The sequence below is a fragment of the Equus caballus genome, chromosome 24 (assembly GCF_041296265.1).
Source record: "Equus caballus isolate H_3958 breed thoroughbred chromosome 24, TB-T2T, whole genome shotgun sequence".
Lineage (NCBI taxonomy): Eukaryota > Metazoa > Chordata > Mammalia > Perissodactyla > Equidae > Equus > Equus caballus.
Window position 1 is genome coordinate 24075528 of NC_091707.1, and position 26976 is coordinate 24102503.

The 26976-nt window shown below is 37.0% G+C and overlaps 1 protein-coding gene across 1 annotated transcript in view; it reads right to left on the reverse strand.

The window, feature by feature from the left end:
* LOC100062118 (coiled-coil domain-containing protein 170) overlaps positions 1-24810 on the reverse strand; it is a 40341-nt gene extending 15531 nt beyond the window's left edge. The window contains exons 1-4 of the mRNA XM_014735632.3: positions 24694-24810; positions 14942-15070; positions 5480-5736; positions 507-642 (exon numbers count right to left, since the gene is read on the reverse strand). Of these exons, the coding sequence (XP_014591118.1) occupies positions 507-642; positions 5480-5736; positions 14942-15070; positions 24694-24696 (525 nt within the window). The 5' untranslated portion in view covers positions 24697-24810. The remainder of the gene's footprint in view (positions 1-506; positions 643-5479; positions 5737-14941; positions 15071-24693) is intronic.
* Between the last annotated feature and the right edge of the window lie 2166 nt (positions 24811-26976).

A 26976-nucleotide genomic window follows, 5' to 3' on the forward strand; every position in this document is an offset into this window, starting at 1 on the left:
CTGTGAATTGCTACCTACTAGGGACCAGGCTCACCTCTTCCTTCTAAACCCAACTCATGCCATAATTCTAGATTTCAATGTCCAATGTAGATGATCCATCAATTTAGCTTTGCGATTCCTGTGCTTCAGTTTCACTGACTTTCATCTACTCCCCACTTCAATCCTTACACGCAGATCCAAAACCCAGATTTTGTCAGCGGCAGGAACTAACCCACACCAGAAATTCAAAACTCCCAGATTTCACTCTCTCACCATCACCTCTCCTCCTGCCTCTCTTACAGCTCCATTTCCCTCTAACATTTTCTTCAGTATGACAGAGACCTTCAGATCCTCCTTGCACTTTCTCTCCACACGTCAGAAAGGTTTCCAGCCAACCACGCTGTGCTCCTTCCTTTGATCCTCCATAAGAAGAGGGCCAACAAACCACATTTGCCAGTTATCTCCTGGAGTAACACAAGCTAATAAAAATCTCGTTTCTTCAAAAATCAATCAAAATTTATTCTCACCTTCATCGTGAAACTATCCAAGGAATTTCCTTGTCCTTTTATGTTCATACAAGGGGTGAATCTGTTAGCATTTGCTAACTTTTTCTCCAAAAGGTCTGCTTTTCGCTCTGCCTTTTCTCTTTCAACCAGATGTACTCTGTGTAAAATATCAGTAGGTAACAATATCATGAATCAATTTTCAAACTTCAATTAAAAGACGAAAAGAAGCATCCCGCATTTAAAATATACTAAATATGTTTATCAAATAAAAATGCATTTCTTTTGAAAAGAGCTGTGCAGTTACCCAACTATTTTTAGGGAGAGACTAGAACTGGCAGATAAATGGAGAGAAAAATAATCCAGTGTGAAGTCCTGTAGTAGTTCCCCTGAGGAAGGTCAATTTTGAAACCATCCTTTCCAAGGGGAAATTTGAGTATGACTATCTGTTTGCCACTGTGGTATTATTGTGATGATCAGGAGGTTCCACATGGATACCAGCACTCCCACTTGACTGGGCTCTTCAACTGGGATTCAATGAAGGGAAAAGGAATTAGAAATAATGATACAGTCACAGAGAATAGCATATGTAAAAACTTGTTTTATTATCAAATATACAAACAGCTAGTTATTTGGTTCTTGTTTTGATTACCAATTGCTAGGTATTGGTAATATTTTCTACCTTGAAGCTAGGTTAAAGTTTCAGTCCATCTGCCAAGTGTTTTATGTTCTTTTCTGTCTAAGAATTGCATCTACAGAATTAGTGAATTTGAGTCAAGTCAAAAGAAATTATCTGAATCATCTAAAGAGAAAATTTAATTCAAAAAATTATATTTGAGGCATGTAGGACACAATCCAAAGCTCATAGATACCTGTAATTGTAACCGTAGAATGAGAGTAGAGACAGAATGGGATAGAAGCAATATTTGACAAACTAATTCCCAAGAATTATCCAAACCTGATAAAAGACATCAGTTGATAGACTCGATAATTTCTGCAAATCCTAAGCAGGATAGATACAAAGAAAGCCACACCAAGACACATCATAATCAGATTATAAGTAACAATATGGTAGACTTAAATCCAACAGTTTCAGTAATTAGAGATACATGGTCTAAATCTTTCAATTAAAAGAGAAGACTATCAGATTGGATTTAAAAAAATAAAAGCTAATACTAAGCATTTTGCAAGAGATATACTTTAAACATAAGGACACAGAAACGTAAACTAACAGAAAAGATACATCATGAGTGAAAAAAATGTTAACGGTGTAGCTATGTTAAAATCAAAGTAGACATTAAAGAAACAAGTATATAAAGAGGGACATTTCAGGGCTGGCCCATTGGCCGAGAGGTTAAGTTCATGCACTCTGCTTCGGCGGCCCAGGGTTTTGCTGTTTCAAATCCTGGGCACGGACATGGCACTGCTTATCAAGCCATGCTGAGATGGCATCCCACATGCCACAACTAGAACTAGAAGGACTCAGAACTAAACATACACAACTATGTACTGGGAGGCTTTAGGGAGAAAAAGGAAAAATAAAATCTTAAAATAAGAGGGGCATTTCATAATAATAAAAGTGACAATTCAACAGAAAGTATAAAAATGCTAAATTAGAATGCAAATAGTTCCACAATATTTAAAGCAACAGCTGAACTAAAAGTGAGAAACACAAATCCGCAATCTTAATTAGAGATTTAAAAAAGCCTCTTTCAGTAACCAACAGAACAAAAGGAAAAAGTGCTGGGCCTGAAACTTTATTCCCAACTGCACTGACCGCAAAGAGAAGGCAGCTAAAGGGGGCCGGGGTCCAGATATTGCCCAAGAACAATCCTTGTCCAGCGTCTCCTCCAGAGCCTGCTCCATAGGAGCTGCTTCCAGTCCTTCTCTCCCCCTTCAACACTAACAGAAAGACGAAAAAAAATGCATGGCATGCCATTTAAGCACCTTTCTCATTGGCACCAAAGACAAAACAAAAGCGAAAAGTCCATAGTGGCTCACTCTGCAGCTGTATTCAAAACTGTGTTGAGGAGTCTGCAATGCACGGTCAGCTGTTACGGGTCAAACTATAGACCAACTTCAGGAGGCAGCTTATCCCAGAGAAGATATTTATTTGGATGATGAATTGCTTTTAATCAGTGCTTCACTTGAACTTGGTCAGTCTTCTTTCTTCAGACACTGCACAACCAGAAAAAAAAGAAATCCTACTCTCCCTCTTGCTGGTCTTTTGTTTTAACTAATTTCTGAATCTGACTAGAGCTTTGCTTTATTACTTAGTTTCAAGCTCCTATATGTTTTCTTTTTAAAAGCGATTTGGGAAACACAAGCCCCAGAAGAAATTTCAACCTATCAACTGAGATGATATACACTAACCACTATAGAATAGAAACAGGCTACACCAATATTCAACTCTGAATACAATAGCTTTTCATATTGTGTGACTTTCTTAAATATTAATATTATAAGAGGGAAAATTAAATGACTTTGTTTCTCCTCCTCTCAACCAAGGCCACATGATCAAATATCTCCTCTCTCTGCATAACAACTAAGTAACCACAAATCTAAGAATAACAAATTGTAGAAAGGACAAAACCACATCATCACCCCAATAGGTGCGGGAAAAGGTATTTGACAAAATTCAATACACCTTCGTGATAAAAACACTTGACAAACTAGGAATAGAAGGGAATTTCCTCAACTGATAAAGGGCTTCTACAAAAAACCCATAGCTAACATCATACTTAATGATGAAAGACTGAAAGCTTTCTCCCTAAGATCAAGAACGAAACAAGGATGTTGGTTTCTTACCACTTCCATTCAGCATTGTACTGGAGGTTTGAACCAAGGCAATTAGGCAAGAAAAATAAATTAAAAGCTTCCAGATTAGAAAGGAAAAGTAAATCTCTTCTCAGATGACATGGTCTTCTATAGAGAAAATCCTTAGGACTCCACAAAGAACTATTAGAGCTAATAAACAAGTTCAGCAAGTCTGCAGGATGCAAGATCGATATACAAAGATCAATCATATTTTTATTCCCTAAAAATGAACAATCCAAAGTGAAATTAAGGTAACAGTTCCATTTCCAATGCACTAAAAAAATACTTAGAAATAAATTTAACAAAAGAAATGTAGTACTTGTATACTGAAAACTAAATATTGTTGAAAGAAATCAAAGATGACCTAAATGAGTGGAAAGACATGCCATGTTCATGAATTGGAAGATTTAATATAAGGTGGCAATACTCCCCAAACTGATCTACAAACTCAACACAATCCCTATCAAAATCCCAGCTGCCTTTTTTTACAGAAATTGATAAGCTGATCTTAAAATTTATATGGAAAGGCAAGGGACCCAGAATAGCTAAAACAATCTTGAAAAAGAAGAAAAAGTTGGAGGACTCACACTTCAAAGCTGACTATAAAGCTTCAATAATCAAGATGGTGTGGTACTGGCCTAAGGACAGACATACTGACCCATGGAATAGAATTGAGAGTCCGGAATTAAACCTATACATTTATGGTCAATTGATTTTTTTTGCAAGATTGCCAAGACAACTCAATGGGAGAAAGAATTGTCTTTTCAGCAAGAGGTGCTGGGATGACTAGCGAGTCTTCATATGAAAAAGAATGAATTTGGACCCCTAACTCACAACATATACAAAAAGTAGTTAAAATGAATCAAAGACATAAACTTAGGTGCTAAAACTGTAACTCTTTTTTAAAAAATGCATGTAAATCATTGTGACCTTGGATTAGGCAAAGGTTTCTTAAATATAACACCAAAGACACATGACAAAAAAGACAAAAACTTCATCAAAGTTTAAAAATTTTGTGCTTCAAAGGACACCATTAAGAAAGTGAAAAGACAACCCCACAGATGGGAGAAAATATTGGCAAATCATATCTGATAAGGGTCTAGTATCCAGAATATATAAAGAACACTTAAATAATAATTAAAAAATCAATAAAAAATAAAAAAACCCAATTTAAAAACGGACAACAGATTTGAATAGATATTTCTACAAAGATATACAAATGGCCACTGAGCACATGAAAAGATGCTCAACATCTTTAGTCGTTATGGAAAAGCAAATTAAAATCACAGTGAGGTACCATTTCATATCCACTAGAATGGCTAAAATAAAAAAGATGAACAACAACAAGTGTTGGTGAGGATGTGGAGAAATTGGAATTCTCATACAGTGCTGGTGGGAATGTAAAATGGTACAACTGCCTTGGAAAACAGCCTAGAAATTCCTCAAAAGTAATCTCAAAAGGTTAAACACAGAGTTACTTTATGACCCAGCAATTCTACTCCTAAGGCATATACCTAAGAGAAGTGAAACATACAGTCATATAAAAGCTCATACAAGAATGTTGATAGCAACATTATTCCTAAAGACCCCCCTCCAAAAAAGGAAACAACCCAAAGTCCATCAATTGATAAACAAAATGTGGTAAGTGCATATAATGGAATATTATTCAGCCATAAAAAAGAATGAAGTACCAATTCATGCTACAACATGGATGAATCTTGAAAATATTGTGCTAAATGAAAAAAGTCAGACACAGAGGCCATGTATTGTTTGATTGCATTCATATGAAATGTCCAGAAAAGGCAAGTCTGTAGTGAAAGAAGAGTGGATTGGTGATTATCAGAGACTGGAGAGAGTGGAATAGGGAGTAACTGCTAATGGGCACGTGGTTTCTTTAGGGGATGATGAAAATGTCCTGGAATTAGATAGTGGTGATGACTGCACAACTTTGTGAATACACTAAAAACTACAAAATTGTACACTTTACTGGGGTGAATTTTAATGGTATGTGAATTATATCTCAATAAAAGTGTTTTTAAAAAATATAATAATTTTGAGTCAGGTATTATGTGAAATTCTACTAGATGTAAATTCTGTGATCAATCAGGCATATGGAGTTCATGTACTATTTGCAAGCCTATGACAAACGACACATTTAAAAAAACTAGAAAATTTCCCACCTTAGATGGTTTTCTAGTTCTAAAATTCTTTCAATTAGATCCCAGTTGCCTCTTTCAAGATTCTGAATATTGGTGTTTTTCAAAGATTTAATTCTGGTTAGAGAAGCAATAAGTTCATGTAGGTCCTTGATATCATCTTTCAGGGACATTATCTGGAATGACTGTTGCACATTATTTTCTTTATAACTTTCTAGTTCACTCTTCAACTCTTGCAATGAAGTTTCTTTTATGAAAAGTTTGTTTTGAAGATTTCTTAGCTAATGAGAAAGGGAAAGTGTTACTTAAAATCATTTATAATTTTGGTTTTAGAAAATTCATGATTCTAAGTGATTATAGGTAATTAAGTTATACATTATTACACAATAAAATGCAGCCTTTCCACTCACCTAACAGTATATTCCAATGTTAAATACATTTTAAAAATCATATCAAATTGACACGCAGAGTTTGGAATAAGTGATTTATTCTCATCAACATTAAAATGGTTTAAATCTTGTTACCAGAGTAAATTATATCAATAATGTATTCTAGAAAAGAAGTGCTTGATGCTTTGGCCATAGATGTTTTGCTTTACGATGTGTTGTTGAGGGGAGTGTGTTCACAGGCCTCTCTTCTAAAGAGCGGCCTATGTTTATGCCACCTGGTGGTTCCTGTGCTTATCTGTGCTAGTTAGAGAAATCGGTGGAGAGGAGAGTCAGGAGAAAGAGTGAGGCTTAAACTGATTATAAATATTTTTAAGGCAAATAAAGGAAAGAAGAGATCATAAAGTTATGAAGAGAAGCAAGAGTGATGGCTTGTGAGAGGGGAGCCACACAAGAGAGCCAGCAGGCTGCTGTTGGAGGAAAAGACAAAAGGATTGGAGAGACAAGGGGCACAGCTGCCATGAGGTGAGTGATTTATTTATCTTTGGGTAGCATTTAAAAAAATCTCTTCTCTTCTGCCTGATAAGTGAAGAAAGTTCACTAGATGAATAAAATTGAGGTATTGCTAACATTCAGGAGTCAATTAACTTTTAACTTTTAGTCTAATTTGTTCAAATTTCTTAACAGGCTGTTTATGAGCCTGATGATCTAGTAAGAGAGTAGGGAAAAAAGGGCAAATTTGATTTGACATTATAAAAGATCATTAGCTTTTAACCAGAAAAAGGTCAGGAATATTTTGCTGTTGAAAAAATTTGCATTACTTAGAAATGCTGTAATTCCTAGCAGCAAAGGCACTATGAAGACCAAGCATTTTAAACTAAATTTCTAGGCCAGTATGTGTATAAGGTGTTTTTTTCCTATGTCTAAAAAATTCTGTGAAATTAAAACAATGAAATGAATTTTACCTGTTCTCAACATATACCTTTATGTATTTTTTTTTATTACCTTGCTATTAAAAACACACACTCCGGGGTCTCCAGGTGGCATAGTGGTTAAGTTCATGTGCTCCGCTTTGGCAGCCTGGAGTCCACAGGTTTAGATCCTAGGCACAGACCTATACACTGCTCATCTAGTCATAGGCAAATGGCATACCTTTTGCCAGATACGATCATTGGCACTTGGTATCCATTCCTACCCCTGTGATGTCTTCTTGTTCCGCAGAACTAGAAATAAAACTTATTTTCCAGACTCCCTTTTTGTAGGCTGGAATTCTCTAGGCCAGGGTTTCTTAAACGGTAGAATGCATGAGAATCACCGGGGGGCTTGTTAAAAAAACAGATTGTTGGGGGCTGGCCTGGTGGTGTAATGCTTAAGTTTGCAAGCTCTGCTTTGGCACCCTGGGTTCGCAGGTTCGGATCCCAGGATTGGACCTAGCACTGCTCATCCAGCCATGCTGTGGTGACATCCCACATACAAAATAGAGGAAGATTGGCACAGATGTTACTTCAGCGACAATCTTCCTCAGGCAAAAAGGAAGATTGGCGACAGATGTTAGCTCAGGCCCAATCTTCCTCACACACACAAAACAACAAAACAGATTGCTGGATCGACCCCCAGAGTTTGTAGTTTGACGTGGGGCCTGAGAATCTGTATTTCTACCAAGTTTCCAGGTGATGTTCATATTGCTGGTCTGGGGAGCTACACTTTGAGAGCCAGGCTATATGCAAATTGGGGGGCATCAAAGAGATGCATTCCCATGAAATTTAGACTAGAGAAGAAGCCATCTTCCCACTGCTATTTCTGCTAGTAAGCAAGGTCAAAGAGGGGGCCAGAAAAAACATATCATTACCTGGTTACCAGCTTTATGGAGGTTGAGAGGCAGCCTTGGCTGTGCAATAAAGGCTCAAGGCCAGTAGCAGCAACTTCCTGACCTTAGGATCTCATCTAAATGGTGCCCTTGAACTCATTCATCCAATGCTGGCCCCGACCCCCACACCCAGACCTCCCAATCATTTTGTATATACTTAATTCTCTTCTGTTTGAAATACTTAGAGTGGTTTCTGCCTTCTGCAGTGACTCCAGGACTGATCCACTCCTTCACAACTTTCCCTCCTTGGCTTTCATGGAACTGAGTCTCCTTTTTCTCTCCATTCCTGATTACTTCTTTCCAGTCTTCCACTAAGATTCTTTTTCTCTTGCGTGGTGGCTTTCCCAGTGCCGGTATTAAGGAACAGAGCTAAACTAGATATGACAAATCCTATATTGTGAGGGTTTTTTCTTTAAATGACCATAACAGATGTAAATGTGGTTTTGAAAAACAATGTATCTTACAGTTTGGAAGCCAGATGAAACTTCCCAGGGTGAAGAGTCGTCTTCAGAATTCAGTGAACACTTCTTGGCCAGCCCCATAAGTCTGCAGGGTTGCAGTGACTTCATCATTTAGAGTGCTTTTTATTCCATTTCCAGCACAGACCAATCTTCTTTTTAAAAAATTGCTCCATTTCCCCCAAAATATGCATATTAAAAGCTGCTCTATAGTCTTGACCCTCAAGCAATTCTAATAGGATAATTACAGCCTTCCTACTATAGAGGAAATGGAAATGGTAAATGGCTTATAGTCTGAAGTTGGGCTTTTTAGAACATTCTGACAAAATTCTTAAGAGAATCAGTTTTGCAGTCTGAAGTAGTGAGGATGGAATCCTTAAAAAAAACAATTACGGCATCATTAACCTAAAACTTCTAAGAATGGAATACAACCATTAGTGATATAATAAATTTAACAAATTCTCCCTAGAGAAAAGGCGTGATAAGTTAAGAGGACTCACTGTCACTAGTTGATAATAAAATGCTTTCAATTTTTTAAACTTGTGCTAAACTCTAGGGTCAGTCAGACATTTTCCCCCTTCTTACTTTTCACACAAGTGAAACTTTGACTCCTTGTGTTAGCAGTTGTAAAGGTGCTATTCTGTCATAGCATTTTGTGAGCATGTCCACTCCTCCCCTCCAGACATTCATTGTGGATTTCTACTTATTATCAAAATATGTGATTTGCTTCATCCCTCAGTCTGCGTATTGCAAATCAGATCCTATTTCAGACCTAGTAATTTAACCATAAATTAATTTACTTAAAATAATGGGTTAAATATTCTATGAAAGATCCATTTAGAAAATACATTTTAATAACAAGATCAAATGTTTTAAAACTGGAAACTTTAAAATTCATTTATATTTTTGTAAAAACATGTTAATTAGGTCAGAGTCATTTTTTGATTCACCTTTTTTTTATCCTCCCCCTCAAGTCACTAAATCTGTTAATTTTTCCGCTAATATGTCTCTCATATCTACCCCTTTCTCCCTATGCCTGCTGCCTCTGTCTTGTCTCAGGGCCTCATTGTCCATCTCATGCACTTTTTGTTACAAGACCTCCTACTTGGTGGTCTTGCCTCCGATCAGAGACTAGCCCCTCTCTGAGCCACTATTCATTTGATCAGCAAGACTTTAGTGTCTTCTATGTTCCAGGCATTGCTCTGGGGATCCTAAGAAGATGAAAAGCTCTCAAAATGTTCTCAGCTCACAAGGGAGACCAATTTGAAAACAAATGAATTAGAATATACCTTAACAGGTACAATAATAGTGGTATGGACAAATTCTTCCAAGGACAGAAGCAAAGGATAACTACTTTGCTCTCAGTTGTCATTTCACATCATGTAATATCACTCCTCATCAAATCCCCATTGATCTCAAACTTATAAAGCATGTTATTCATGTTATTGGAGCTTCTTTCATTGACTCCAACCCATGTGTGCAATTCTACACCCCTATTTTCAACCTCTGTAAAATCCTTTATGTCCTTCGAGTTTCCCCGTAGCTGCCACTATCTCCAAGAAGCCCATGCTCATGGAGCTTACCTGGTATTTCCCTTCATTGTTTATGTCTCTCTTTCCCCACTTTCTAATTTTCTTGTGGATGAGAATCACGGTTCATTTATTTTTCTGTCCTCACCTCCCAAGTACCTTATTTCAGTACTTTTCACATGGCAGAACCTCAACAAATGTTGAATTGAAACTCCATTCTATCCAAAGGATCCCAACTTCTGAAAATCGCAATAATTTTAAAAAGTCCTTCATTATTTTAACCAGTAAGCCGAGGCGTTCTCTGGACTGCAGTGGTTACCATTCACCTAAGATCCCATAAAAATAACAAATATCCCCTGGAGCTGTGTGAGGCAGTGGCGCCATTGCCCCGTACTCTGATATAAGAACTATGTTTTAAGATCTCAGTTTTAGTTACCCTATTGTTAGGATATTGTTAAGATAATGTTTCTTGAAAAATACCTAAGGTAGCATACATCTCAGACTCACACAATATTGATTTCTATATCTAGTTTAATTTTCCTCTTAATGACCAAACTTTGTCCATTAGTCTTCCAGAGGACTTGCCAGTTCCAGCTTTTTAATTCCTCCATTTGAACAGTGATATGCAAACTCTAATATTTTAAAATACTCCTGCATTATTTTTTATGGCAAAGAAACCCAAATTTTGATCATCACCATGATCTAATTCCAGAACATTTTCATTATCCCCTAAAATAACCCTATAACAATTAGCAGTCACTCCACATTCTCCCCTCCTCTCTCAGCCCCTGATAACCACTAATCTACTCTCTGTTTCTATAGATTAACCAATTCTAGACATTTCATATGAATGGAATCATATAGTATGTTGCCTCTTGTGGACTGGTTTCTTTTCACTGAGCATGTTTTCAAGGTTCATCAATGTTGTAGCATGAATCAGTACTACATTCCTTTTTATGGCTGAATAATATTCTACTGTATGGATTACCACATTTTGCCTATCCACTCATCAGCTGATGGACATGTGGGTTGTGTCTACTTTTTGGCTTTATGAATAAGGCTGCTATGAATCTTCATTTACAAGTTTTTATTGAATATATATTTTCAATTCTCTTGTATATCTACACAGAAGTGGGATTGCTGGGTCATATGGTAAGTCTTATGTTTAGCTTTTTGAGTATATAACATTTTTGATATGATAGCATTTTAGAAATGGAGGAGAGATTAGTGGTCACCAGGGGTTGAGGGTGGGAAGGAAGTGGGTGTGGATACGAAATGGCAACAGAAAGGATCTTTGTGGTATTGAAACTAACTGTTCAGTATCTTGACTAATTGTTTAGAACTTAGTACACACAAACACACAAATGAGTACAAGTAAAACTGGGGAAATCTGAATAAAATTGGTGGATTGTATTGTATCAATATCAATATTTAGGCTGTTACGTTACACCATAGTTTTGCAAAACTTGACTTTTGGGAGAAACTGGGCAAAGTGTATGATGGATCTCTCTGTTATTTCTTAAAAGTGAAAGTGAATCTGCAATTATCTCAATGAAAATTTCAATTAAATTAATAATAATTGGTTCTGATATATTTTTCTTTAGCTGCAAAATTTATATTGCCTCTATTCGCCCCCTCCAGAGCTGGCTGCAGCTACCAGGTTTCTACTATTTGCCTTATTACTATGCTAAGGGAAGAAAAACATCTTATCTGCAAAAACAGTCATATTGCCCTCACAAATAACAAACCAAACAGTACTGGCAAGACACGTTAAATTTATCTTAAATTTAAGACACCAGGCCTTATTATACATATTATCAGTAACAGTTTTTTACAAGTTGTTTAACTCATGTTTATTTCTATAGTAACCCATCTTAGCACTATGCAAGAGTTTTAGTTCAATATCATATTGCCTAAACTAGACAACACAATCACCAACTGAATACTTTAATATTTATCCTTTCTATATCTGGCTTTTCCTAAATATAGCTCTCCTGCACCTGTTTCTCCATTATTGGGCAGAAACACATGATAATTATTTCTGTATGTCCCACAAAGAGATAAAGTTAATTATAACAAAAAATTTTAAATGCATGCAGTGAAGAGAAAGACCATCTTATCAAGACAATTGTGCTTGTGTGGGATTAGATAATAGGTTACTGGAAAAGTGAAAGATGACTCATGCTGAAGGTATTCTGTTGAAATCGCTAGACTTTTTTTAAAAAGTAACTTCAACCCAGGGAAACCATGCAGTAACAGTCACTAAGTGTTATAAATTCAGAGAATGCCAATATGAGCCATGGCATACTTTTAATACATAGAGCATCTAAAACCAAGTCAAAATGAGACCTTGCAGAGCCTTTCAGATATCTGGTTTGACAAGTAGATTAAAAATATTTACAGTTACCAAAAGATCTATGGACATGTAGAGAATTGCTTTTAAAAAGCACTTTGAAATTCTTTAAAATAGCTTACGTATTTTCTTTAAACAAGATTTAAAAGCTATCTTTTTTGACAATTTGGTTTAAAAGGTTTTTTATGAATTAGGCATAGACATAAACCTTAATCTAATCCAAATCTGATTTACCAAAAATTCCAAACTTTGGAAGTATTAGTAGTAAATTTTGCTGTGGAGAAGAACTTTACTATCCATAGTAAAGTTGTACAGTTTTCAGGGATTGGCATCACATTTTTTTTGAAAGGAAAGACAAATTAAGAAATCTCTCCAAAGTGTCATAAGATTTATTGTATCTACGTAAACGTCATTTAAATTTAACCTCTATTTACCTCTCTATGCTAAAAGAGAAAAAATATTAGCATAAATAAAATTTCCAGAAATATATATATTTATCTACATATCTATAACTATATTTATACATGTTAAATGAAAACTGTAATCGGGCTATTGATAGATGAAATAGCAGAAAAGAACTTTAATGAGGCCCTGGGCAGAAAAGAGGCCCCAAGGAATAAGGCAACTCTAGTTGTGTCCCCTCACACTTCCTGTGTTGAATTCCTAACCCCCAAGACCTCAGAATGTGACTGTATTTGAGGATAGGGTCTTTAAAGAGGGAATTAAGTTAAAACGAGATCTTTAGGATGGACCATAACCCAATATGGCTGATGTTCTTATAAGAGGAGGAAATCTGGACACAGACAGTTAGAGGGAAGACCATGTGAAAAACACAGACAACAGACGGCCATCTACAAACAAGGAGAGAGGCCTCAGAAGAAACCAACCTTCTCACCACACACGCAAAAAGGTAATTACGTAAGGGGATGAGGTATTAATTAACCTTACTGTGCTAATCATTTCACAATATATATGTATATCAAATTGTACACCATACGCTTACACAATATATCAATTATGTGGCAATAAAGCAGGAAAAAAATTTTTTAAAACAAAAGCAGAAGAAACTAACCCTGCTGACACAATACCTCGTCCTGGACTTCTAGCCTCCAGAACTGTGAGAAGATAAATTTCTTTTTTTTTTTTTTTCACTTTTAAAGATTTTATTTATTTTATTTTTTATTTTTCCTTCCCCGCAAAGCCTCCTAGTAGATAGTTGTATATTTTGGTTGTGGATCCTTCTAGTTGTGGCATGTGGGACATTGCCTCAGCATGGCTTGATGAGTGGTGTTAGATCTGTCCCCAGGATCTGAACTGGTGAAAATCTGGGCTGCCAAAGCGGAGTGCCCGAACTTAACCACTCGGCCACGGGGCCAGCCCCTGAGAAGATAAATTTCTGTTGTTTAGGCCATCCAGTCTGTGGTATTTTGTTACAGCGGCCCCAGCAAAATAACACAAACTGATATAGACACCACAGATAGTTACTTATTCAGAGGGCTGGTCAGTGTCCCAGAATATAAGCATTCAGAGCATTTTACCTAAAGGTAACCATAGAAGTAGTACAGACACAAACAGCCACATCATAGTACCATTAACAATGACAATGGCCTTTGGGCTTCCAGCCAAGGTTACCTATAAGACCATCTCTTGCAGCAAATATACTGAGGGTACTTGGGTTCAACTAAGGCATTCCTACAAGTACTCTCTATGATATCAACCCTGATATCAGTTTCCCCACATTAAACCCAGCATATATGGGGTTAAAACCAAAACACTCGTTCCCTGCTTACTCTCTGGCTTCCTGGCTCCCAAATCCACTATCCTCCATGGAGACAGACACCGTCAAGGACAAGCACCTGGACTATCTCCTCCCGCATAGAGATACAGGCTGGTGGGAAAGCTGCTGACCAGCAAGGTCATGAGCTCCCTCCTCTCTGCAAGTTTCTCAAGGCCAAAGACAGGCTGGTGGGAAAGCTCCGACCAGCAAGGCCATATGCTCCCCCTCCCCTACCTAAAACCCCAAATAAAAACCCTTCCTTTTAGCTTTTCAGGGAGTTTGGGATTTCAGCTCTAGCTGCCCTCTCTTCTTGCTCAGCGCTGTGCAAAAATAAAATTCCTGCTTTCTTCCACCACACCCCGTGTCAGAGATTGGCTTGCAGCGCAACGGGTGAGCGAACTCACTTCAGGTTCGGTAACATCTAGTTCATCACAGGCAGTAAAAGTCAGGCATTTCCTACAAACTGGGTTTCTTTCTTTTCATCTGTTTTGTTATTCAGATGTTTCAAGTCTTAAATAAGATTAGTGGATATTTGCCACTTGGTGTTATATTGAAAATGGAACTCATCCTTTCCGTTAAAAAATGCTTAATCTGGGGCCGGCCCTGTGGCCTAGTGGTTAAGTTCGCTCCCTCCGCTTTGGCAGCCCAGGGTTTCACTGGTTCGGATCCTGGACACGGACATGGCACCGCTTGTGAGGCCACGCTGAGGCGGTGTCCCACATGCCACAACCAGAAGACCCACAACTAAAATATACAACTATGGACTGGGGGGACGTGGGGAGAAAAAGCAGAAAAAAAAAAGTTTAATCCATGTAACTATTTTTATGATTACATAAATTTTGAGCATGGCAGTTCTTAAGCAATGTTCTAACACTACAGCATTCAATAGTCAACTCAAAAGCTCTTAACTATGTACCATCTTCAAGGGGATTTCTCTGGCAAAGACAGATTTGGGTCTAAACTAGTGCTCCTCAGTGATGAGAGAATTCAGCATTGAGAAAAAAGCAAAACTGAGTTAAGATAACACTTTTGAGCCCTTTATCAGAATCTTTCTCTCCATACTTTTACAGAGGATATAATTTCCTGTAGTATTTTATTTTCAGATAATCCATATACCTCAGCCAAAAGATTCTTGTTTTTCACCAACAAACTAGCAAGGTCAGGCCGGACTGGGTCACCTGCCTTCTTGTTGTGCATGATTGGGTTCTTGGTGGGAACCACTTCAAGAGGTGGATCAAAACAAGCCTACAAAGAGAAATTGCAAATTAATTAATCAAATATGTACCCTATCTGTGAAAATCCACAGTGTTCTCTGGCCCATACAAACTAAAATAAGTAGCTCTAAATAGAATACAACTTTACAATATCCATTTTGAGGTGCTACTCTAACAAATACAAGAGATCTCAGGAAAATAGCAAGTTACGTGTTGATCTAAAAGGCTACTTTACATTTTTCTATGAGTTCTTACCTGACAACTTATTTATAACACCAGCCATAAGTAAATGAAGTACACCTAAATAGATATTATTACTGAGTGTACAGGAATCAAAAAAACAGATAGAAAATGTCTGGGGAAATTTTAATTCGTAAATGTCTGAAGAAATTTAATAAAATCTTTATAAAAACTTGAACTATTAACAGAAGGTCATCAATGAAGGATTTACCAGTGTTTGTTTTATTTTTGGTTACAAATCAATTCCTCACACAAACTGATTTTTTTAAAAATCTGATTTCAAAAAATCAACATCAACTTTGTATTTCTTCCACACCTATATTGACGGCAAAAATTAGGGAGTATTTACCTGTATTACAATAACTCCTCCTATCGTCAAAAGGTTGTGTGATGTTCTAAATTGTAATCAGTATAAACTTTCAATAAGAACAAAGTTTATATGATTCAAATAAAATCAAGAAAAATCTATTAAACTAAATCTCTAAAAAGTATATAAATGTATCACATGCAGCTTAATGTACTAAAAGAACTAAATATATATTTTTCTAAAGTTATGAAGTTTAAAAATTTTATACTTACCAAGATACTAAGAGCAAAGATGCACAAGAAAATACAAAATAGCTATGTATAATGTTTAAGGAAATAGAGAACTTTCAAAATATGGATGTTGCAAGAGACTACAAAGAATAATCATATCGGGAAAACAACCAAATAAGACTTCTAGAAATGAAAACTATAATAATTTTAATTTTAAAATTGAATGGACACACTAAAAAGCAGATTAGACCTAGTTGAAGAATGAGTGAACTTAAATATAAATATGAATGAATTATCAAGAAGACAGCATATAGGAAAAAATAAACGGTAAATGTGAAAAAGAGTTTAAAGACAGAGAGGAAAAAATGAGAAGGTCTATCGATAATATGTCTAATTGGAGTCCAAGAAGGGTATAAAGGGGAATGAGGAATTTCTTCAAAGGTAGAATGGGGAAGAAGCATTATTTGAAGGAATAATGTCTGAGAATTTTACAGAATTATTGAAAGATCCTAAGTGGTCTAGCAAATCCCAAGAAGAGTCAATAAAAAGAATCTTTACCTACACACTCATAATGAAGCTGCAGAAATCAAAGAAAGAGATCTAAAAAGCAGCGAATGGAAAAGACAGATAATTACAAAGAAATAGCAATTACACTGTGTGACTTCCCAACAGTAACACAGAAGCTAGAAAACAGCAGAATGATGTCTGTAATGTATAACGAAAACATCCTTCATTGATTCTAAGGGGCACAAATTTTCACATTTCTGCAGTTGGAGTGCAACTTAAAGTTGATGCCACTTCACTTGGTGGACAGTTTAGCTGGAAACATACTTTTAAATTTCATAATGGTGAATAAAATAGTAGCATTTCTTCAAATCAAGGAAATACGGTAACTGCTATCTGGAATTTTATACTGAATGAAATGATGTTTTAATATTAAGAGTAGAATCAAGACACTTTAGACAAACAAAAATGAAATTTACCACCAATAGGCTTACACTTAAAATTCTAAAGGATGCATTTCACATAGAAAGAAAATGCACTTACAAAATCTGAGGTGCAAGAAAGAATATAGAATTTAAAAAGTAGTAAATAAGTGGGTATATTTAAGTAAGCATTATTATTTAAGCATTAATTAATTTTAAAAATCTGATTTATGGGGTTGAAAATAAAGGAGAGAACCAACACAGGACAAAAAAATGCATATACACTGAGAACAGAAAAATAGTTTAGGGGACGGCCCAGTGGTGCAGCGGTTAAGTGCACACACTCTGCTTCAGTGGCCCGGGGTTCACCAGTTTGGATCTGGGGTGCAGACATGGCACCGCTTGGCAAGCCATGCTGTGGTAGGCGTCCCACATAGAAAGTAGAGGAAGATGGGCATGGATGTTAGCTCAGGGCCAGTCTTCCTCAGCAAAAAGAGGAGGTTTGGCAGCAATTAGCTCAGGGCTAATATTCCTCAAAAAAAAAAAGAAAAAAGAAAACAGAAAAATAGCTTAAAGCACTATAAAATCTTCAGGTTTCTCAGGAGTAACATAAAGATTTCAGTTAACTTTGTTAAGTACATATGTTAAAATACCTAATATAACCACTAAAACAATAGCCATGTAGCATATAACTTCAGAATTAATAGGAAAGGAAAAAATGGAATGAGAAAAAAGAAAACAAATACAACACAACAAAACAAAAACATATCAGTTTTTGGCATAATAGAAGAGGGTAAAAGAAAACAGAAAAAAAAATGAGACAAATAGAATAAACATAATAAGATGGTAGAAATATATGCAAATAATCAGTAATATCAGTAAATGTAAATGTACTAAACTTTCCAGTTAAAAGCAAAGATTATGAATATTATTCAAAAGAGCAAAAAACTGAAAACAGCCCATATGTCAAATAAGAGTTTAATGGATAAATAACTTATGGTACATTCATACAATAGAGTACTACAAAATGATGGAAATTACTGAATAATTGCACGTACATCAACATAAATCTCACTAAGCAAAAGAAGCAGATCACAAAATAATAAAAACAGTATAATTTCATTCATATAAACTTTTAAAAGATAAAATTAATACTGATTAGGGATAAATATATACATGATAAAACTAGGAAGAGAAGCAAGGAAATGATTGATATGAAATTTAAAATATCTACTATTTTAAAGTTTAAGTGGGAGGAAAGGGATTCCATCAGGAAGGAGCACACAGGAAGCTTCTAAGGTACTGGTAACATTCTATGAAACTGGGTGGTGGTGATACTGGCCCTGCCGGTATCAGTTCCCCTACATTAAATCCAGCATATGTGGGGTTAAAACCAAAAGCACCCATCCCCTTTTCCTGCTTACTCCTCAGGTTCTGGCACCAGAAACCACCATCCACCATGGAGACAGACAACCAAGGGCATCCACCTGCAGATTCCCTTATCTTGCCATCCCCCTCCCTGCAAGTAGCCTCATAAGGCCAAAGGCAGACTGGTGGGAAAGCACCAACTAGCAAGGCCATAGGCTCACCCTCCCTACAAGCAGCCACATTCCTCACAACCTTTAAAACCCCTTGCCTCCCATCTTTCAGGGAGATGAGATGAATTTTAGGGCTCACTCTCATTTCCCAGCTGATGTCACCTGAAATAAAAACACTTTCCTTGCCATATGCCTGGCATTCCAGTTTTTATTTGGCCCCTCTTGTGTGATGGGTAAAGAACCTATGTTTGAAGCCAGTAACAATTTGGCGAGCCAGCCAGGAGGCTCTTGCCTGTGGCTCCGCAACCCTAGGCTGACTGGGATTTCCTGGGAAGCTGTCCAGCAGCTGCCTGGGGGATTTGCCCTAGGGACTGCCCCCAGTACTTTCTGTCTGACCCAGCACTGCTGGCCCTAAGCACATTTTCTTATGGCAAGGAAACAGGTTCTAGATTTATTTGTTTGTTTGTTTTTGCTTCTGGTGAGTTGATGAACTCAATCTGGAATAGGGTAAGCTGCCTCAGGGATGCCCATGAATTCCCTTCCCCTCCATCTGGGGTCCTTCCATTTATGGCAGGGCTGTCTGGGGTCCCTCTCTGTTTGTGGAGCGGCCATCTGGGCATGCATTTGGAATGGGAACAATTGTAGAACTTTCTACCCTAAATCTGGGAACTGGTTCACTGGTGTCTGGTTTTTATGTGTCTGGATCTGTGTGTCTGTCCACCTCTGTGTATAAGTCATGACACCCCAGCCAGACTGGGTAAGTTCCCCAGTGTGCTCACCAAGGTCCCTTTGTCCTTGCTCATTTGGGAAGATCTGTGAGGCATATCTTCATTTGTTGGGTGCCACTGAGCGTAGGACATGGACTAAGTGGGACTAGAAGCATTTCTGGTTTTGGTTTCTTTGTTCTGGCTTCCATTTGCTGGCTGAGGGTTTTGGGGAAAGCATGCTTGTTTGATGTTTGGTTGGTGTTTGTTCATTTTTCTTTTTTAAAGAAAAAAGTGCCAACATGGGAGGTGCCACATCTATTCCACCTAAGAGCCCCTTGGGAAAAACTTTGGCTGATTGGTTGACCTATAGTTATAAGCCAATGACAAAAAAAACAAATGGCCCTTCGGGGAACCTCTGTTTCAGATGAGTCCACATTAAGTGTCACTCTTAAAAGAGAGGATTCAAAATCTCTCATAATGTAATACAGTCTTTGATTAATATACAGAAACTTCTAAAAGACAAAGTTATTTAACATGATATAAAATAATCTTTGGTAAGTGAAAGCCTGTTTAAATTTGTTGGTTTGATTAAAATAAATATGTTTTCAGAGTTATCAACACTGGTTATGATGCAGACATGTTATCTTTGTTACAAAATTTGTCAGCAAAAGTAACAACTTAAAATAATAGCTTATTTTTTTTGATGTCTCATGAGGTTTTTGTAAGATGACCTAAATATAATTGTTAAGGACAAGTAAACTAAATAGATATTAAAAAAGGATAAAAGTTCTTGGAGAAACTTTAAAAAAAAAATTGGCACCTGAGCTAACATCTGTTGCCAATCTTTTTTTTCCTCTTCTTCTCTCCAAACCACCCCCTCAGCACATAGTTGTATATTCTATTTGTAGGTCCTTCTGGTTGTGCTATGTGGGATGCTGCCTCAGCATGGCCTGATGAGCAGCGCCATGTACATGCCCAGGATCCAAACCGGCAAAACCCTGGGCTGCCGAAGCGGAACACACTAACTCAACCACTTGGCCACAAGACTGGCCCCTGGAGAAACTTTTTAACAATAAATTATGTGTTATGGTGTATGTACTTAAAACAACTTAAGATGGTGGCTAACTGTTTTAATGTCACGTGAAGTTTTTGAGAGTAATTTAAACATGATTGTTGGGAACAAATGATTTAGATGAAAGTGGATAAGAGTTTTTGTGTGCAATAATTATGTTTTATGGCATATACGCTTGAAAAACAGCTTCCAAAATCTTTTTTGGTAACTTAAAACTTTAGAATTTTACTAAATTAAGTTAAATGATAGAAATTTACTGAGTACCTAGGTCATTTCCACATAAGATAAAATACTAAAAATTGATTACTGGGCATAAGTTTATCTGCCTTTGGTTTCTTATCTCAAAGAAATGGAAAGATACTTAAGTTTATTGATACACGTTTTATCCAGGCTGAGAAATTTTCTATGAGAATGCACATATTTCTAAAAGTTTATATACAAGGAAAGTAAAATGTATGTTTTCAATGAAAAAAGGTATAAAAAATGGAAAGATTTTTGTTTGTTTTGTTAAAAAAGATAAATTTACCCTAAAGTACTAGGAAAAAAAGGAATAAGACATGGGACAGATTCTGAATGTAAAAGTGACAGAAGATTTGTGGAAGTAAAACACTGAGGAATTGTGTACATAGTCAAGATGGCTGAAATCTACATAAATTCAATTAAGTAGAGGAGTTTTAATGTCAAAATAAGCTGGTGTAAAAGTTAAAATTTGTTTCTCTCTCTCTTAAAAGGATAATTTTCCTGAAATTTTAGTCTGTTCTTAATAAAGAGGTTATAAAAGGTCTTTTTTTTTAAATCTTTAAATAAGTTTAGCTAAACAGAAGATCTATATTTTATTGAAGTAATTTCCTATGTTCAAAAAGACTCAGGTCTCTCTCTTAAGGTTTTTTTTTTGGACTATTATATTTTTTAATTTTTGAGGAACATTAGCCCTGAGCTAACTGCTGCCAATCCTCCTCTTTTTGCTGAGGAAAACTGGCCCTGAGCTAACATCATGACCATCTTCCTCTACTTTATATGTGGGACACCTACCACAGCATGGCATGCCAAGTAGTGCCATGTCCATGGGATCCAAACCAGCAAATGCTGAGCCACCAAAGTGGAACGTGCACACTTAACTGCTGTGCCACCAGGCTGGCCCCATGGACTATTTTAACTGTTTGCCCTTGACTGTTTTTGCTGTCACTTTGAACGGATAAGTGAACGTTGTTTCCTATTTGACCAAGTGTTTTAAAACCTTTTGATATTTTTGACAAGCTTCCTCCCCCCTAAAAATATTCAAATCCTGAATAAAGGTTTTCTTTTGGCCTGGAAGAGGCAACAAAGTTTCTCTGGGGATTTTCAGAGGGCCCTTGAGACTTCTCAGAGAGGTTTGGTCTCTCTTCCTATAAGGAGGAAGATACTAAACTTATTAGATTCATTTGGTACGTTAAGTTACATGGAAAACATTATCAAATAAGTGATAATAAACCTTCTTGGGTGGTATTATATGGGTAAATGTTATTAATATAAATGTTTTAAAAATTATATAACATTCCTAAAATTCTGATCTGTCTTGGTTATCAGTCATAATTCTGGTTATCTCAAAGTGTTATACATCACAAAAATGGTCAAGTGTCTTTGTTAATTGCCATTTTAAATGTTTTGTTATTTACAGACAATTATTGTCTTACTCTAATGTTTTTGCAGATGTGTTTCATCTTTAGAAAAATTCATGAAAAGGACTCTGACACTTACTCTAGAGTACAGATTTTTGATAAACTTTTAGATTATGAAACTAAAGTGGGTAAGAAATTACAGAACTGTAACTGAAAAACTGATGGCCTCATAAAACCGCCAACAGAAGATCAAGAGTTGGGGCCGGCCCCATGGCCAAGTGGTTCTCACGCTCTGCTTCAGTGTCCCAGGGTTTTGCCAGTTTGGATCCTGGGTGCAGACATAGCACCACTCATTAGGCCGTGCTGTGGTGGTGTCCCACATGCCAAAACTAGAAGGCCTCACAACTAAAATATACAACTACGGACTGGGGGGATTTAGGGAGAAAAAAAGCAGGAAAAAAAAAAAAAAAAGATTGGCAACAGTTGTTAGCTCAGGTGCCAGTCTAACAAAAAAGATCAAGAGTTAGTTACATAAAATTAAATGAACTGATGATGACTATAATTTTTATAAATTTTCATTTGAAATATTGCTTATTTTTTAGTGTTTCGTTTTTTTCAGGTTTAAGAAAATCTTTTTCTCTTTTCTCTCAAGCTAACTGTGGGGTTGGATCAAATTAACTCAGAGGCCCTTTAGAGTCTATTTTTATTTGTTTTGGGATTGTGGGCCTCAGTGAAATGTCAGAACCACCAAAAAGATAAAAATAAGTAAAATCCACTTTGAGGTTCCATTAGATTTAGATGTTTCACTGCTCCTTGTTCTAGAGTCAATCCAGGAATCAAAAGAAGTGGGAGAGGATTTGACGTCGTCTTGCACCATTCACTAGCAAAGACATTCAGTGCTAGCACAGGCAAGTGGGCCAACAACTGGACTTTCCTTTCTTCCAACTCTTAACTGTGCAGGAGGTGGTTTTACCTCTACCTTCTGAGAATGGAGAAAAATAAATGCCAGAGTACAACTCACCACTAGGGTATTTTTTTGAGATGTATGAACTGATAGATGCCTGACTTCTAATGGCTTAGCCTTCTGGCACCCTTTGCTTTGGCCAGTAGCAAGCCTTCCTGGATCTGAGTGGAATCCATTAAAAACTGGAGAGGACCCGCCATGCTGGAGATAAAAAATGCATGAAGCAGATCTAGTAATGGTGAACCAAGGTGCTTCCAAGGGGAGTTTGCATAGAGCAGTCAGGAAGAGAGGATGATGGTGCCTAGCATCAACAGCAATGTCTTCGGGAGGTTCCACTTCAGATTCTCACAGTTGAGCCAGACCTCAGAAGGAGCTGCCTGCTGAACCTGTTGCTTGGAGACAAGGCAGATCTAGTTTCTAAAGATAGTATCAAAACACCTTTTAAATTGTAACTGGTTGAAACAGCCTGCAATATACATATATGCACTCAGTATCATACTTAAATGCTACTTGTGAATTATATCTTTAGACACCTGAGCTGCAAATTTTCTTCATTGTCAATTTCAAAGTCTATCAGAAATGTTTACTGTATCCCTCAAGATTCAGCCAAAAGATAAAAAGTCTAACATGAGTTAATAATGTAGCGTGTGCTCCATCCATAGTGCTTTTTCTGCCCCAGAGGAACATAAAATGTAACCTCACATTATAATTTTTATAAATTCAATTTCCCAAGAACTTCAGTACTGCCTTAAATCCATTTCCCTACCCTGTTCAATTCTATGTGTAATCTTTCTTTTCTAAAGTGAAAATAAAAGAAATAGAGGAAAGACTCTTCCCAATTAATGCCCATATGTTTTATCAAGCCATAAGATGAAGATTTCTCTTTTAAGATCAGGGAATATATTCTGGGGAGAGAAAAAGCAGTATTTAGAAACTGTGCACCAGAGGGGCTGCATGTAAGTGGGGTATGTGTTTCCTTTGCTGGGTAGTATCTCCCAGAAGATGGAACAGTCCCAGAATGAGAAGGATTTTCATAAGAGGAGGGGGAAAAAACCCCACCAGGATAGTGTCATTTGAAGAACATGGAAGAGAAAGCATGGAGGCCTAGTTTTCTTTGCTAACCCTGAAATCCATTTTGAAATTCCTCAATTAATTCATTTTTGATTTATTGATATTGAAGGCAATTATTAAAAACATCTCTAATGAGACTTTAGTCTCTTCCTCATTTTCATTGTTTGATACCTAAAATAATTTCTATATCAGTTCCTTTTCTAAGAACCAAAGAAGATACGCAAAGAACAACTTAAGTTTTGCTGAATGAAAAGGGAAGATAAACTGCTCCTCAGTCCTGGAACAAAAATGATACCGGGGACAAAGCTCTTCTTAAGAATCCTTTCCTTTCCTTTTATTTTAATTTCCTTACCATTTTATGAATCTTGTGCTCTATCAAAAACTTAATGAATTTCACTCATATTGCCTCTAAGAAACAAGCTGTGGCATGGGCCAAAGTACATCCCCAGAAGCATGAAGATACAAATCCTGCAGTATCAGCTCAAGTTGCACCTCCTTCCTGCTCCCTGCAAGGTGAGGACACTCTCTCTCCTCCTAACTCTGAAAGTATATGATCTCTATTTTCTTTTGATTGTTATCTCACTCAATATTATATTATGTAAAAATCTTCTCTCTCCTACTACATTAAAGCTACCTAAGAGCAGGATCTATTCCTGGTTTATCTCTATCATCCCATACTAGGCACAAAAAATACAGATTGAACAACTAAAGAACCCAAAAGGAAAAAAAAACCCAAAATGAACAAACTGTTCATACAAAGTTAACTTATATAGATGATAGGACTGTTCTCCCAAACTAACCTTTAAAAGATACAATAAAAATGTATTAGGAGTCTAAAGTAAAAATAAACAAATACAGCAATATGACACAACTATTCTTTGATTTTAGGTTTGTACATGACTATTCTATTTTTAACACACTCATAAGATTTATCAATGCTTCAAATTAGATACAGTATGCCATGCTTCATTTAGTAGAAAGTAAAAACCATAAATTTTTACCATATCGGGCACAAGAGAAAATTCCCAAACCAAGGTCAATTCCCAGAAGAAATCTGAATCAACCAGTATGAGTGGCTGCCCTGCACAGTTTGCCAGTAGAATGTCTGCGCATGAAAGGAGCTGTTGCTAGGTGAGCGCATCACAGAGGCCCAAGGAAGGGAAAGGGACCTCCTAAAGTGATACAGCAAGACCTGCGGGTCTTTCCCTAATTGATGAAGTGAAAACAAAGTGGTTGCATCAAGCATTAGTGAACTTAAGAAATCTTAAGAAAGTGATCCCATCAAAAGTAAACACTCCAGCAAACGTGAAACTCATATTTTGGGTCTTTCTTTTGTGAAATTCTTGGATTAGGTCAAATTTTTGTACTCCAATACCTACGCCTCATCAAGGAAGAAGTACTTTGAGAAGAGGAAAAAAATAATGATTCCATCTACCATTCCTAAAGCAAAAGATGATTTGTCTGAAAAACTGTTATTCTAAGGAAATACTTTTACACCAGAGGAAGTATGTCCCTATTGTGTATTCCTGATACCAGAAGCACTAGGATTATACTTCAAATATCGTCTAATCCAGTGGTTCTCAACCTTGCCTGCACATTAGATCTTAAAGAAAACTTCAAAAAATATTGATACCGTGACCCTACCCCAAGTTCTGACCTAACTGGTCAACGGTGGAGCTTAGGCATAAATAATTTTTAAAAGCTGCACAGGTAATTCTAATGTGACTTTATGGTTAAGAATCACTGTCCCACTATCTCCAATTATATATGATAAAAATGAGACAGGGAGGGGGCCGGCCCCATGGCTGAGTGGTTAAAGTTCCGCATGCTCCACTTCGGCAGCCCAGGTTTACAGGTTCGGATCCCTGGCGTGGACCCAGCACCACTCATCAGCCGTGCTGTGGAGCCCTCCCACATACAAAATAGAGGAAGACTGGCGCAGATGTTAGCTCAGGGCTAATCTGCCTCAAGCAAAAGAGAGAAAAAAAAAAAAGAGGAGGATGGGCAATGGACGTTAGCTTAGGACAAATCTTCCTCACAAAATACAAGACAGGTGAAGTAGTCAATATCTATTTGGTATTATAAGCCACAAAAGTTTCACAATCACAATTTACCAGGAACATTTGCTTCAATTTTCCTCTTAATGTCACTTGTTCAGGGATAACATAATGTGAAGTTATGTATTCAGAGGTCTTATATTATCAAGTTACTATATGTTACTAAGTTGTATCTCTAATGTGTCCACTTGTGGAAACTTTAAGATTAGTAAAGTAAAAGCAAGTAAAAGAAAAAAACTCACCAAAGATTCTCTATTATGGTGATGGTTGCACAACTCTGTAACCATACTAAATATCATTGACTGGTACACTTAAGCTGGTTGAATTTTATATTATGTAAATTATACCTCAATAAAATTGCTAATAAAACAAAAAAGACTAATTTCATATATGGGGCTACTGTAAAATATTCTTAGAATTTAGGAATAAGGCAAAAGCCACTTACCAAAAGCCCACATATTTAAAAAATGAATCCAGTTCAATAGATGAGCTCTGCCCTTACTTCCAACACACCATCCTAAGAAATGGTTTATAAAAGAAACCCAGGGGCCGGCCAGGTGGCGCAGTGGTTAAGTTCACACATTCCACTTTGGCGGCCCGGGGTTCACCAGTTTGGATCCCAGGTGCAGACACGGCACCACTTGGCAAGCCATGCTGTGGTAGGCGTCCCACATATAAAAAGTAGAGGAAGATGGGCATGGATGTTAGCTCAGGGCCAGTTTTCCTCAGCAAAAAGAGGAGGATTGGCAGCAGTTAGCTCAGGGCTAATCTTCCTCAAAAAACAAAGAAAAAAGAAACCCAGATGTTTGGTCATGTCCAAAGTGACCTGAACAAAATTACTCTCTCAAAGAGATATTTGCACCCCCAGGGTCACTGCAGCGTTATTCACAATAGCCGAGCCATGGAAACAACTTAAGCGTCCATCCATGGATGAATGGACAAAGAAATGTGACACGCACCATACATACACACACACACACACACACACATATTATTCAGCCATAAAGAAGGAAGTCCTGCCTTTTAGGACAACATGGATGGACCTTGAGGGCATTATGCTAAGTGAAGTTGGAGAAAGACAAATATTGTAAGATATTACTTATACGTGGAATCTGAAAATACCGAACTCATAGAGGAGCACTGTGGTTGCCAGGGGCTAGGAGGTGGGGAAATGGGGAGATGTTAGTCAAAGGGTACAAACTTCCAGCCATAAGATGAATAAATTCT